General features: G+C 49.1%; 1 protein-coding gene and 1 long non-coding RNA gene across 4 annotated transcripts in view; one reads left to right on the forward strand and one right to left on the reverse strand.

The window, feature by feature from the left end:
* The window catches only part of LOC137562653 (uncharacterized), an 84,044-nt gene that overhangs the window by 67,105 nt on the left and 2,557 nt on the right, over positions 1-14,382 (reverse strand). The gene's annotated exons all lie outside the window — the stretch shown is intronic.
* Positions 1-14,382, forward strand: part of IL27RA (interleukin 27 receptor subunit alpha) — an 86,097-nt gene that overhangs the window by 9,631 nt on the left and 62,084 nt on the right. For 2 of the 3 annotated variants that reach the window (XM_068274186.1, XM_068274188.1), the window contains exons 2-3: positions 9,838-9,956; positions 10,455-10,536. In XM_068274186.1, coding sequence (XP_068130287.1) covers positions 10,461-10,536 — 76 coding nt within the window. In that variant the 5' untranslated portion in view covers positions 9,838-9,956; positions 10,455-10,460. The remainder of the gene's footprint in view (positions 1-9,837; positions 9,957-10,454; positions 10,537-14,382) is intronic. The other variant, XM_068274187.1, reaches the window with a different exon arrangement.

Consider the following 14,382-nt stretch of genomic DNA (forward strand, 5'->3'; position numbering starts at 1 on the left):
TTACACGTTACATCCATAATGTTGCCGCGTAACTCAGACATATGAGCTGGTGAAAATTCATCTGGCAGTAACAACAATGGCTGTGCATCAGTGATTTCACCACTAAATAATTCTTGCGAAGTGTCAAATGCAGCGGAAGTGGTGCTAGTAGTAGCACTGGTGGCTGAGCAAGATGAGGTGTTCTGTGTCGCTAAATACTCAACCACGTCCTGACAATCTTGGGAGGTGATGGGACGTGCCTTCTTCCGAGCACTGTACTGTGGGCCAGGTCCACACGAAATTACATTTACACGACCTCGCGCAGACCTGCCGGGTGGCCTTCCTCTGGCTCTGCCACTACCTCTTCCTCTACCTGTTTTGTCCATATCGGGTATGCACGGAGTGGTATATCACACTGCGTGCACTCACGTAGGTAGGTGGGTTCACTTAACTGCACAGGTATGCGCACTGATGCAGTGGGTTCACTGAACAGAACAGGTATACAGTGGCGGGTTCACAGAACAGGTATGCAGTGGCGGGTCCACTGAACAGAACAGGTATGCAGTGGCGGGTTCACTAAACAGAACAGGTATACAGTGGCGGTTCACTAAACAGAACAGGTATGCAGTGGCGGGTCCACTGAACAGAACAGGTATGCAGTGGCGGGTTCACTTAACTGCACAGGTATGCGCACTGATGCGGTGGGTTCACTGAACAGAACAGGTATGCAGTGGCGGGTTCACTAAACAGAACAGGTATACAGTGGCGGTTCACTAAACAGAACAGGTATGCAGTGGCGGGTCCACTGAACAGAACAGGTATGCAGTGGCGGGTTCACTTAACTGCACAGGTATGCGCACTGATGCGGTGGGTTCACTGAACAGAACAGGTATGCAGTGGCGGGTTCACTAAACAGAACAGGTATACAGTGGCGGTTCATTAAACAGAACAGGTATGCAGTGGCGGGTCCACTGAACAGAACAGGTATGCAGTGGCGGGTTCACTTAACTGCACAGGTATGCGCACTGATGCGGTGGGTTCACTGAACAGAACAGGTATGCAGTGGCAGGTTCACTAAACAGAACAGGTATGCAGTGGCGGGTCCACTGAACAGAACAGGTATGCAGTGGCGGGTTCACTAAACAGAACAGGTATACAGTGGCGGTTCACTAAACAGAACAGGTATGCAGTGGCGGGTCCACTGAACAGAACAGGTATGCAGTGGTGGGTTCACAGCACAGGTATGCAGTGGTGGGTTCACAGCACAGGTATGCAGTGGTGGGTTCACAGCACAGGTATGCAGTGGTGGGTTCAATGAACAGGTATACAGTGGCGGGTCCACTGAACAGAACAGGTATGCAGTGGTGGGTTCACTAAACAGAACAGGTATGCAGTGGCGGGTCGACTGAACAGAACAGGTATGCAGTGGCGGGTTCACTAAACAGAACAGGTATGCAGTGGCGGGTCCACTGAACAGAACAGGTATGCAGTGGTGGGTTCACAGCACAGGTATGCAGTGGTGGGTTCACAGCACAGGTATGCAGTGGTGGGTTCACAGCACAGGTATGCAGTGGTGGGTTCAATGAACAGGTATACAGTGGCGGGTCCACTGAACAGAACAGGTATGCAGTGGCGGGTCCACTGAACAGAACAGGTATGCAGTGGCGGGTTCACTAAACAGAACAGGTATGCAGTGGCGGGTCCACTGAACAGAACAGGTATGCAGTGGCGGGTTCACTAAACAGAACAGGTATACAGTGGCGGTTCACTAAACAGAACAGGTATGCAGTGGCGGGTCCACTGAACAGAACAGGTATGCAGTGGCGGGTTCACTTAACTGCACAGGTATGCGCACTGATGCGGTGGGTTCACTGAACAGAACAGGTATGCAGTGGCGGGTTCACTAAACAGAACAGGTATACAGTGGCGGTTCACTAAACAGAACAGGTATGCAGTGGCGGGTCCACTGAACAGAACAGGTATGCAGTGGCGGGTTCACTTAACTGCACAGGTATGCGTACTGATGCGGTGGGTTCACTGAACAGAACAGGTGTGCAGTGGCGGGTTCACTAAACAGAACAGGTATACAGTGGCGGTTCACTAAACAGAACAGGTATGCAGTGGCGGGTCCACTGAACAGAACAGGTATGCAGTGGCGGGTTCACTTAACTGCACAGGTATGCGCACTGATGCGGTGGGTTCACTGAACAGAACAGGTATGCAGTGGCGGGTCCACTGAACAGAACAGGTATGCAGTGGCGGGTTCACTAAACAGAACAGGTATACAGTGGCGGTTCACTGAACAGAACAGGTATGCAGTGGCGGGTTCACTTAACTGCACAGGTATGCGCACTGATGCGGTGGGTTCACTGAACAGAACAGGTATGCAGTGGCGGGTTCACTAAACAGAACAGGTATGCAGTGGCGGGTCCACTGAACAGAACAGGTATGCAGTGGCGGGTTCACTTAACTGCACAGGTATGCGCACTGATGCGGTGGGTCCACTGAACAGAACAGGTATGCAGTGGCGGGTTCACTAAACAGAACAGGTATACAGTGGCGGTTCACTAAACAGAACAGGTATGCAGTGGCGGGTCCACTGAACAGAACAGATATGCAGTGGTGGGTTCACAGCACAGGTATGCAGTGGTGGGTTCACAGCACAGGTATGCAGTGGTGGGTTCACAGCACAGGTATGCAGTGGTGGGTTCAATGAACAGGTATACAGTGGCGGGTCCACTGAACAGAACAGGTATGCAGTGGTGGGTTCACAGCACAGGTATGCAGTGGTGGGTTCACAGCACAGGTATGCAGTGGTGGGTTCACAGAACAGGTATGCAGCCAGACAGGAACAAGCTAAGCCTAACTAATCTTTCCCTGAGAGACAGTCTGCAGCAGCTCGCCCTACTCTGACTAATGCAGGCACACGAGTGGCCGTAATGGCCGCCGCTGCCTGCCTTATATAAGGGGGGGTGGGGCTCCAGGGGCTAGTGTAGCCTAATTGGCTACACTGGGCCTGCTGACTGTGATGTAGAGGGTCAAAGTTGACCCTCCATGTGCATTATGGGGCGAACCGAACTTCCGCAAAGGTTCGCCTGCGGAACGCGAACCACTGAAGTTCGCATGGAACCGTTCGCAGGCGAACCGTTCGGCCCAACTCTAATTGTCATAACACAAAACATGCAGTGCGTTGCTAGGAGCGCACATACGCCGACGCACACATTGTGACTGGAGTGGGGGTGTACACTGGTCAGTTTCTTCTTTGAACCCCTTATATTGCTTGCCACTGCAAATGTTGATTTTGGTTGCATTATATGTATGTTTTAACGCAATGCTACCGTGTGAAACTAGACACAGGTTAGGAACATATTAGGCAAAAATGCTAGCATTGCGAAAAACACTGGCGTTTTTGCAGCTAACGAAAATCTTTGGGCTGCGTATAAAAACGCATATACTGTATGTGCGTTTTACAGGGCCCTTTTACATTGCTTCTTGCGCTTCCGATGACGCTGTGTTGCAGTCGCGCAAACAGCAATTTTCACTTGCCACAGTTTGGGGCGTAGCTGTCAGGAACGGAATGCATTCCAGAAAGCTGGCGATTGCATTCTGGAAAAAATTACGCGCACTAGTGGGAAATGAACATTGCGATCTGCATGCAAATGTCAGTGCTCTAGCAATTGGCAAAATGACTGCGATCTGCTTTTTGAAGTAGGTTCGCAGCTAGTGGAAAAGGGTCAACAATGCGTATTTTTGAAAATGCACAACTTGCTGCATAATTTTCAAAAACTTATGTAGCATCTCGATGGCAACACAGAGCACTGTGGAAAAAAAGTATGGTTTTCTGCACTGCCTAGTGTGCTGTGAGCCTCAGGGCCGCCTTCAGGGCATCACAGAGGAGACTGCTGTATGGGGCCCGAGTGATTTTGGGGCCTGAGGAACAGTGCCACACATGGGCCCCAGCTGCAGTCTGTGTCTGTCCTTCTGGCTGCCCATTAATGTGGTGAGAGGTGCCGGGAGGCTCATCCAGGAGTTACCTTAGTCAGTTAGTGAATAGAGTAAACCTGAGACAAATGGGAGAAAATTATTTTTACTTATCTGTGGCTCCGTCCAGCCCCCTGTAGTCTGTCGGCTCCTTCATTGCCCTTCCGTTCCGATCCGTTGTGCTCCTGTGAAGTCTGCACAATCCAGCTGGGTTGTGAGGCGCTGCGCATGCACTCTTCTGGGCATCATGCCTCCTCCATTTTGCCCCTATAGCTGTGCAGTTACAGTTTTAATGAGCTGAGCATACGCAGAGCGCTCCCAGCTACGGGAGCGTGAGGAGCAGACACACAGAGTGTTCACACTTAGTGTGTTCAGGCCTTCAGAGATTGTGATTTGCCCCATAGGGGCAGAGGGGAGTAAGGGGGGCCCAGAAGGTTTACCCAGTATAGGGCCCAAAAATTTCTAGTGAGCCTCAGGGTACAGGTTTTTCAAGTGAACCTGAAGGAGGCCAAAAAGTAAAAACTAGATACTTACCTCAGTAGAGGGAACCTCTGGATAGTACAGAGGCTTCCTCTATCCTCAAACCCGCAGATAGAGTGCAGGGACCCTTTTAGCAAGGGATGTGCTCTTATAGTCATGCTCCCATCTGGGTAGCATGCAGTCATACTGCATATACGCAAGTGTGGTCCACGCCTCTCCAGTAGCACAAAGATGCTTGCGCACTGATTTTTCTTTCATTGCTTTGTGATACTGGGCATGTGGAGACCATACTCGCCCATGTGCAGTACCGTTATGTTCTTCCACGCAAAGAAGAAATGCTCTTCCACGCAAAGAAGAAGAAGGTCCTGGCCAGCAGCGGTGGGGTCGAGGAGGACATTGGAAGCCTTTGGACTATGCACAATGCTGGGTTTCATCTGAACTGCGAGTCTCTATTAAAACTCTGGCTGAGCATCAAGGTTGAGGGGAAGTGCATACTTAGGTGAGCACTCCAGACATGGGGTCGGGGTAACTACAAATCATGGGAACCCCCAGCAAAAATTTTGATGGGGCATTTTAATGTTCACAACCCTCCCTCTGCCTCTTCGAGCCTGGGCGGGTGCTGCGGGTGCAAGGCACCCAGGCGCCTGCCTCTGAGAGGCGCCGCCCGGCCGCCGCTCTCCCCCTGTGGCCGCCGCTCGCTCGCTCCCTCCCTCCCTCTAGCCGCCGGCGCCGCGTCAGACCTCGATCAGGCGGGCGGGCGCTAGGACCTAGCACGCCGCACTGATATGCGGAAGTGACATCACTTCCGCATATAGAGCGGGTGCGCCTGGCGCCTTCTTACTGGTCGGGTCGCCCGCTGATTGAGGTCTGAAGCTGCTGCAAGGTGAGGAGGGAGCGGCAGAGGCAGCAGCGGCGGGAGGGGAGGATTGGGTGCGCTCCTGTCACTACCTAAACGGGGACCCTATACCCCCTGGCTACCTATCCTGGGCACATATTACCCCCTGGCTACCTATCCTGGGCACATATTACCCCCTGGCTACCTATCCTGGGCACATATTACCCTCTGGCTACCTATCCTGGGCACATATTACCCCCTGGCTACCTATCCTGGGCACATATTACCCCCTGGCTACCTATCCTGGGCACATATTACCCCCTGGCTACCTATCCTGGGCACATAATACCCCCTGGCTACCTATCCTGGGCACATATACCCCCTGGCTACCTATCCCGGGCACATATACCCCCTGGCTACCTATCCCGGGCACATATACCCCCTGGCTACCTATCCCGGGCACATATACCCCCTGGCTACCTATCCCGGGCACATATACCCCCTGGCTACATATCCTGGGGACACTGGCTGTTTGTCATTATGTGCATTTGCTGGTGAAAAGCAGTCTCTTGTTATGTGAATTTGCTGGTGAAAAGCAGTCTCTTGTTATGTGCATTTGCTGGTGAAAAGCAGTCTCTTGTTATGTGCATTTGCTGGTGAAAAGCAGTCTCTTGTTTTGTGCATTTGCTGGTGAAAAGCAGTCTCTTGTTATGTGCATTTGCTGGTGAAAAGCAGTCTCTTGTTATGTGCATTTGCTGGTGAAAAGCAGTCTCTTGTTATGTGCATTTGCTGGTGAAAAACAGTCTCTTGTTATGTGCATTTGCTGGTGAAAAGCAGTCTCTTGTTATGTGCATTTGCTGGTGAAAAGCAGTCTCTTGTTATGTGCATTTGCTGGTGAAAAGCAGTCTCTCGTTATGTGCATTTGCTGGTGAAAAGCAGTCTCTCGTTATGTGCATTTACATGGGGAAAAGCAGTCTCTCGTTATGTGCATTTACATGGGGAAAAGCAGTCTCTCGTTATGTGCATTTACATGGGGAAAAGCAGTCTCTCGTTATGTGCATTTACATGGGGAAAAGCAGTCTCTCGTTATGTGCATTTACATGGGGAAAAGCAGTCTCTCGTTATGTGCATTTACATGGGGAAAAGCAGTCTCTCGTTATGTGCATTTACATGGGGAAAAGCAGTCTCTCGTTATGTGCATTTACATGGGGAAAAGCAGTCTCTCGTTATGTGCATTTACATGGGGAAAAGCAGTCTCTCGTTATGTGCATTTACATGGGGAAAAGCTGTCTCTCGTTATGTGCATTTACATGGGGAAAAGCTGTCTCTTATGTGCATTTAGTGGGGAATTTTTGTCAGTAAAAATAATCTTTTGTCAGTAAATTTTTAGGTATTTGTCAGTAAAAAATAACGTGAAAGGTTGGCAACACTGGCAGGCTGTGTGGCGCAACGGGAAAGATACAGGCAGCCCACCTTGGGCTTGGCAGGGGGGAGGAGCCGATGTCAGCGAGCGAGAGTAGGGTGGCCGCAGGCAGCCATAAATACGCAGTGTGTGACTGCGTCGCACTCGCAGAGCCTCTCAGCCTGAGTCAGTCCAGAGACTAGCAGACTGTCACTCGCAGGAAGCCAAAGCCAGCCAGGAGCAAGCCCATGGAAGAGGGGTAGGAATGGGGTATCACATGCATGCGTAAAGAGGTGGAAGGTGTGGGTGTGATTAGGAAGGACATGGGTGTGGTTATGTGGTTGGGCGTGGTTAATTTAACCACTCCCATAGGCGCCAGAGAAAATCTTGCACCCAGGTGCCAGGCACCCCAGGCTCACCCCTGCCTGAACGCCTGGGGGGGGGGGTCCATCATATAAGGCTCATAAAACAAGTGTGGCCATCAGGATCTCCACGCTCATAACATGTGTAGCCACAAAACCACCTGATCTGAAATCGCAATTGCTGTCCTGCTATGTTTTCGGTGCGATTGAACGCCGGTACTTTGTATAGAAATCGCATAGCAATCGCAGCACATGCAATTTTCTCTGCGGTTCTCCAATTTCCCGCTCGTTTTTTTCCAAACGCAAACGTGAACACACTGCAATTAGGGCGTACACCCGACGGATCGCAGCGGTATCGCAGGAAATTTGTGGGAAACCCCAAGTGTGGAAAACAAAGATTAGAAGCATGAGGACTTTCTGGGATAATTGCCATTATTTTCCGTTTTATGATACACTCAGTTGCAGTAAGGCCCCGTTCACACTTGCGGTTCTCTGCCAAACGGACCGGATGACCTGACCGGATCCGGACCGGATCCGGATCGGAACCGTACGGTTCTGATCCGGATCCGATCCGGATCCGGTCAGTTTGCATCAGGTGTTCATCAGGATGCGATCCGGATCCGTTTGGCAAAAGATAGTACAAAAGGAATAAAAATGTTGGGGTCTGGGAGGTCAGCAGAAGGTGGACCTGTGGAATCAGGCCCTCCGCTGTTTAGCACTCACCTCCACCTCCGACATATTGCCAACATCTCCAGCACGTTTAAAATCACTGCTGCTCCACTCCAAAATGCTTGCCCATGTGTCCCCATCCAAAATCGCCGCTTCAATACGCATAGGAAGTGGGGTAGAACATCCGGATTTTTAGCCAGTGTGTTGTGCGCTCTCCGGTTCTCATTGGTTTGTATTGGCCGGATGGTGCAGTCCGGCTCCGCTCCGGATATGGCTGCCGGAGGAGCCGGACCAAAAAATAGCGCATGTTGGGTCTTATGCCGGAGTCCGGATCCGGTCCGGACGAAACGGACGCATGTGATCGGACGCATAGGCTTTCATTGCTATGCCGTGCGTCCGTTCCGTCCGTTCTGCAAGCGGTCCGGCTCCGGCACGGCGATTCCGGACGGCGACCGCTAATGTGAACCGGGCCTAAATGACAAATGGAATGATGCAGACTTCTGGAAAACGACCAATAGAGGGATGGGGACTTTCAATGTAGAGTAAATACCGGTATTTAATGTTTAACCACTTCACAACTGAAGGGTTTTACACCTGGAGCACCAGAGCAATTTTCACCTTTCAGCTCTCCTTCCATTCATTCGTCTATAACTTTATCATAACTTATCACAATGAAATGAACTATATCTTGTTTTTTTCGCCACCAATTAGGCTTTCTTTAGGTGGGACATTATGCCAAGAATTATTTTATTCTAAATATGTTTTAATGGGAAAATAGGAAAAAAAATGTGGAAACAAAATCATTATTTTTCAGTTTTCGGCCATTATAGTTTTTAAATAATGCATGCTACTATAATTAAAATCCATGAAATGTATTTGCCCATTTGTCCCGGTTATTACACCGTTTAAATTATGTTCCTATCACAATGTTTGGCGCCAATATTTTATTTGGAAATAAAGGTGCTTTTTTTCAGTTTTGGGTCCATCCCTAATTAAAAGCCCATAGTTTATAAAGTAACAGTGTTATACCCTCTTGACATAAATATTTAAAGAGTTCAGTCCCTAAGGTAACTATTTATGTATTTTTTTTTAATTGTAATTTTTTTCTTTTTATTCCCCCCAAAAAAATAAAAATTAGGGAGTGTGGGAGTTAATGAGTTAATTTATAATGTAAAACAAGGTATTTATATATGAAAAATGTTTTTGGATGTAGTTTTACTATTTGGCCACAAGATGGCCACAGTCATTTTTTGTGAATGCGTCCTGTAAGTGTAGGAAGTACGCTTACAGGAAGTTCAGTGAGGCTGGGAAACTTTTATTTTTCCACAATGATCGCGCAGCTTCTCACGGAAGCATGGCGATCATTGCTGGGGGGCTTAGATCAACGAACGGGAACGGTTACACCAATGATTTTACCAATCTCCTTGCAAAATGCCAATTTACTAAACCTATTGCCGCACTGAAAAGTACAATTACCGACTAGTGAGGTAAATTACCTACTTGTGCGGTAAATACCTCAAACGTCAAGAAATTGCAATTCACAAAGATGAAAGCATTCGGTAAATCAAGTAATAGTGTTCGGTATTTATCTCCAACTCTGACCAGCAGCTAACTCACAATCTCCATGCGGTAACACTGACAGATATAGCAGACAGCCAATAGGGAGAGCCAAGCAGCCAATAGGGAGAGCCACACAGCCCAGCTTCTCACCCCCATTTGATCCGATACTCTGGAGGGAGGGATTTCAGAAGGGCAGAGCAGGAGACGGAGACATTTAAAAAGGCTTTTCTGTATCCCTTTAGATGTGCATATCTATATACTGGTATACCGATGCGCTCCCTCTAGTTGCTGCAGCACATCTAAAGGGATGCCGAGGATGCACTGGACAGAAAACCCCCAAATCATGCACCTTATCATTTGTGGGAAGCCTCACAGCTTCCTGCCTGAGCTGCTCCACAGCTGGTGAGACTTACCGAGCAGGGCTTAGTGAATTGAAGCAAGTTTTTCAGTATATTACCAAACTTCTACCACATGTGGGAAATCAAAGTGAATTTGGAAGAAAAAAAAAAGTGTAAAATACCAAATGCGGTATTTTGCTGACCTAAATTATTTTACCGCCCTGCCCTTAGTGACTTGAGACCATTGTGGAACCTCCCATGCTGAAAATGAAGAACAGACTTGAGGGAAACATTGAAGAGCAGGATGCGGACAGTGCAGCGTAGCCTGTAGTTACACCGCTGCTAGAAAGGTAAGTGATCATGTCGGTAATATGGCAATGCTGAATCTGCCATGGCAGCACTGTATGTATAGCAGGGGCGTGGCTAGCCCGAAAGATCAGTGGCACGTGCCCCGGATCTATTCTAAGGTGCCCCGGATGTCCCCAGGCAGAGTCATGCAGCGGCCGGGCAGCAGTACTCAACTCCACCCAGCACACCCACCATTGAAGCACCACAGCACCCAGCATGCCCCCACAGCTCTTAGACCGCTGTTAAGTTCATGTAACTGTTGCTCCACCCATGACCACACCCACATTCTGGTGCACACACATTTTTCGAATGCAGTGGCCAAAAGTGCTCCTAATCTCTTAGGATCCTAGCAACACCCCTGATGTACAATGTAATCTTTCCTGTAGAATCTATTATTGTACGTTAAGTAAACCTGTTATGTTTCTTTTTTTGTTTTAGTAAAAATGGGATGGACAGAATAATAATAATAATGATAATAATAATATATGTATGCATTTTAGGGTAAGATGTCTGACTGTTGCTGGGTTACATCTCTGGCCAGAGTTCTCCTCATCCTGATTCTCAGCCCCACCTCTTCCAAAGGTGAGAATGACTGTATTGGTTTTTCACTTGGTTTGTTGTATGGACTGATCCATAGGGCCTGGTCCTGCATGGTGGAACAGCTCTAGGACATCTACTTATCAGGTTCACAGTTATACTATCATGTCTGTCACATTATTTAGTACGTGTGATGAAAATTTTGCAGCAATTTGCAATGTGCAAAGATTTATGTGCTTTTTGCAATAAAGGTATTGAAAGTACTTGCTTGGCCAGGTTCTCTAGTTTCTTGCTGCTGGGTGTGTGTGAGTTGATTCCCCAGCGCAGAGCAGATTAACTCACCCCACCCACCTCTTGCCTGGGAGGGATCAGGGCTCCATCCCTCAGGTGACAGTGTGGGGCCGAGGCTGTACAGAGACATGTGACGCACTCTGTTGCTATGTAAGGGGGAGGAGGGGATGCGGGGAGAGAACAATGTCCCTGGCCAGAGCTCAGCCGTATCGATCTGCCAGGCTGATTTTCCAAACCAAAACACCCCGTGCAGTGCCCATTTCCAAAACACCCTCCTCCCACTTGCCCATAAAGGAATTTGCCAAACTTGGAGTGAAGCTAGCTCCCATGGCACGCCCTTTGTGCTGCCTATAGAAGACAACAGAGGGGGAAGGAATCTTCAATCTTAGTGGGACCCAAATCCAAATCCAAAAAAGCTTTATTGGCAGGACCAAATACATTTAGCATTGCCAAAGCAAAACAAAACATTAACATGGGGGGGGGGGGGGGGGGGGGATTGTGGGAATAAGGGAAGGATAAAGGGGGTTGGGGTATATAGTCCATAGGTGTGTGGAGGATGTAACGGACAGCATGGGGCCTGGGATATACAGTCCATAGGGGGGTATTGGGGGGAATACAGTCCATGTGGTATCATGTTCCTCTCAGTTGGTGGCAGGCTGTGACATATCGGGCAGCTATTTGCACGGTTGTTTCCTCCTCCCCCAGTAGGATGTAGAGTTTCCTCTCTTCATCTGTGGAGGTAAAATCCTGGATGTGGGCGGAGAGTCTCTGGAAGTGGGCGGTCCTCACAGGTGCATATTTGCTGCAGTGTAGCAGGAAGTGGGCCTCATCCTCCAAGACCTCCTGGTCGCATTGTTTGCACAGTCTCTCCTCCCGGGGCTTCCATGTCTGTCTGTGCCGCCCTGTCTCTATCTCCAGGCTGTGGGCACTCAGACGGTACAAACTCAAAACCTGTCTGTCTTTGTGGTGATGTAGCCTCTCCAGATATGGAGCCATTGTGTACTCCCTCTGTAGTGATTTGATAGACAGTGAGTTTCTTGGAATTCTTTATGTCACTTCTCCATTCCTCTATGTATCGTTCCTTGCAGCTTTCTATAGTCCGTTTTATTTGGGCTTTTGTCAGCCTGTGTTGGTGGCCTTGGCTGGGCTGGCTGCTGATGCCTTGCTTGAGAGCACGTGGTATGGCCTCCCCACCCTGGCTCAGTGAGGCTTTATGGTGGTAAGTGCTGGGGTTGCTGCTCTGTATGGGCTGGTGCACACCGAGCGGCTTTTTGGGCGTTTTCAGATCCGCTTGCGGCTGCGGATCTGCTTGGTCAATGTATCTCAATGGGGTGGTGCACACCAGAGCGGCAGGCGTTTTGCAGAAACGAAAAATGCCTGGGTGAGGCATTTTTTGGATTGCGGATGCGTTTCTGCCTCAATGTTAAGTATAGGAAAAACGCAAACCGCTCTGAAAAACGGCACTTCAGAGCGGTTTTGCAGGCGTTTTTGTTACAGAAGCTGTTCAGTAACAGCTTTACTGTAACAATATATGAAATCTACTATACTGAAAACCGCAGCAGCAATCCGCAAAACGCTAGCAAACCGCCTCATAAAAATAAAAAAAAGCGTTTAAAAATCTGCTAGCGTTTTGCGGATCTGCTAGCGGGTTTTGGTGTGCACCAGCCCTTACAGCGGACTGTTGAGGTATACAGCTCTCATAGCATGGACTGCTCATAGTAACATAAGCTGCCGTTATGCGTGTGCAATGTATAGCTGGGCAGTTAATGTATGAATGGGGTAATGCTTGTTAATGATTATTGGTGCAAGACTTGTTATATACTGTACCTCTTATATAATTAAGCTGTTGTTATGCATGCGCAATGTATAGCTGGGCAGTTAATATATGAATGGGGCAATGATTGTTAACTGGTTCGTGTTCAGCGGTTTTTACCCCTTAAAGGGACTCAGAGACGAAAAATAATAATAGATTCCTCCAGCCCCATCCGCATGGATCGCTCCCACGCCACCGTCCTCCGCCGCCTGTATCGGCGGTACCAGGTCCCAGGCCAGTTGTATGCATGCGCAGGGACTCCCTCCGCCTCGCCAGTGCCCGCTCTACGCATGCGCCTGCGCAGTACGGAGTGAGCACACTGCGCTTGCATTGACTGGCCGATGTGACGGGACCCGGTACCGGTGATAGAGAAGGCTGAGGACGGCAGCATGGGAGTGATCCTTGCGGATGGGGCTGGAGGAAGCCCCAGGTATGTATAAATCTATTCATATTTTTGTCTCCGAGCCTTTTTAAAGTTCCTGACATTTTTGACACTTTAGCTGTGTCATTTTGATTCAGCAGTAAGTTTTTATTTACTTATTCCACCTTAGTGATCTATATTATGCTTTTTCAGTACAATCTAGGCTTTCTTAGGGTAATATTTTTTTCTCTGAACTATTTTATTTTATAGTCATTTTAAGGGGAAAAATTGTGTGTAAATGCAAAAAATACACATTTTTTTCATTTTCTTCCTAATTTTCACATGACACATCCCACAGTTATAAAACACATAAAAATCAATTTTTTGGCCCTTCCTGGTTAGCATGATACCCCATCCTATACAATAAAATGCAAGTGTCCCTGCGTCATCAATGGATTAACCTCCTTGCCGGTTATCCCGAGCCGAGCTCGGGGTAACCTGCGCAGGAGGATTCCGCAGGAGGATTCGCAAATTTTTTTTTCTACACGCAGCTAGCACTTTGCTAGCTGTGTGTAGTACGTGATTGCCGCCGCTACCCGCCGATCCGCCACGCCGCCCCCCCCCCCCCCCCCCAGCCCCCTTGCGTAGCCTGGCCAATCAGTGCCAGACAGCGCTGAGGGGCGGATCGGGATTCCCTCTGACGTCCCGACGTTGATGATGTCATCGCGATCGTCGCCATGGCGATGGGGGAAGCCAAGCAGGAAATCCCGTTCCGAACGGGATTTCCTGCTTGCGCAGATAGCCGGAGGCGATCGGAGGGGGTGGGGGATGCCGCTGCTCAGCGGCTATCATGTAGCTAGCGCTAGGCTAGCTACATGATTTAAAAAAAAAAAATTAAAGTGCTGCGCCGCCCCCTTGCCGGCCTAATTGGAACAGCAAAGAGGTTAAGAGGTTAATAGGCTAGGCTGGGGGCGGGCGTGTGTGCGTGTGGTTATGTGGGTGGGCGTGTGCGCTCGCAGGTGTGCGCACGCATGCGCGCTTACATGCATCGGCGGTCATAGGGGCAGGAGGGGAGGGGGGTTGTGAGGGACTAGAGCCCGTTATATTAGTCCACCTAGTATTATAATAACTGGCGGGGTGCTAAAATGCATGGTTGAATGTTGGTTTCACGTGGCTTTTGTTCCGACCGCAGTCCAATGGTAAGAGGAAGCGTCACTGGACGCTTGGAGGGAGGAGAGTCAGGATGCTGGCTGGCGCATATATTGTTTCACGAGTGTAATAAAAACTAAAACATTTCAAAAAAGTGTTTGTATCAGATTCAATACAAACACCAGTATTGCATCTAATACCATAGAAAATGTAAAAATTGCAGTTCTGTAATGACCACCATGGCCGAGAGACGGCGTCAGACCAGCCTGTGTACAGT

This window comes from Hyperolius riggenbachi, chromosome 3 (genome assembly GCF_040937935.1).
Source record: "Hyperolius riggenbachi isolate aHypRig1 chromosome 3, aHypRig1.pri, whole genome shotgun sequence".
NCBI lineage: Eukaryota > Metazoa > Chordata > Amphibia > Anura > Hyperoliidae > Hyperolius > Hyperolius riggenbachi.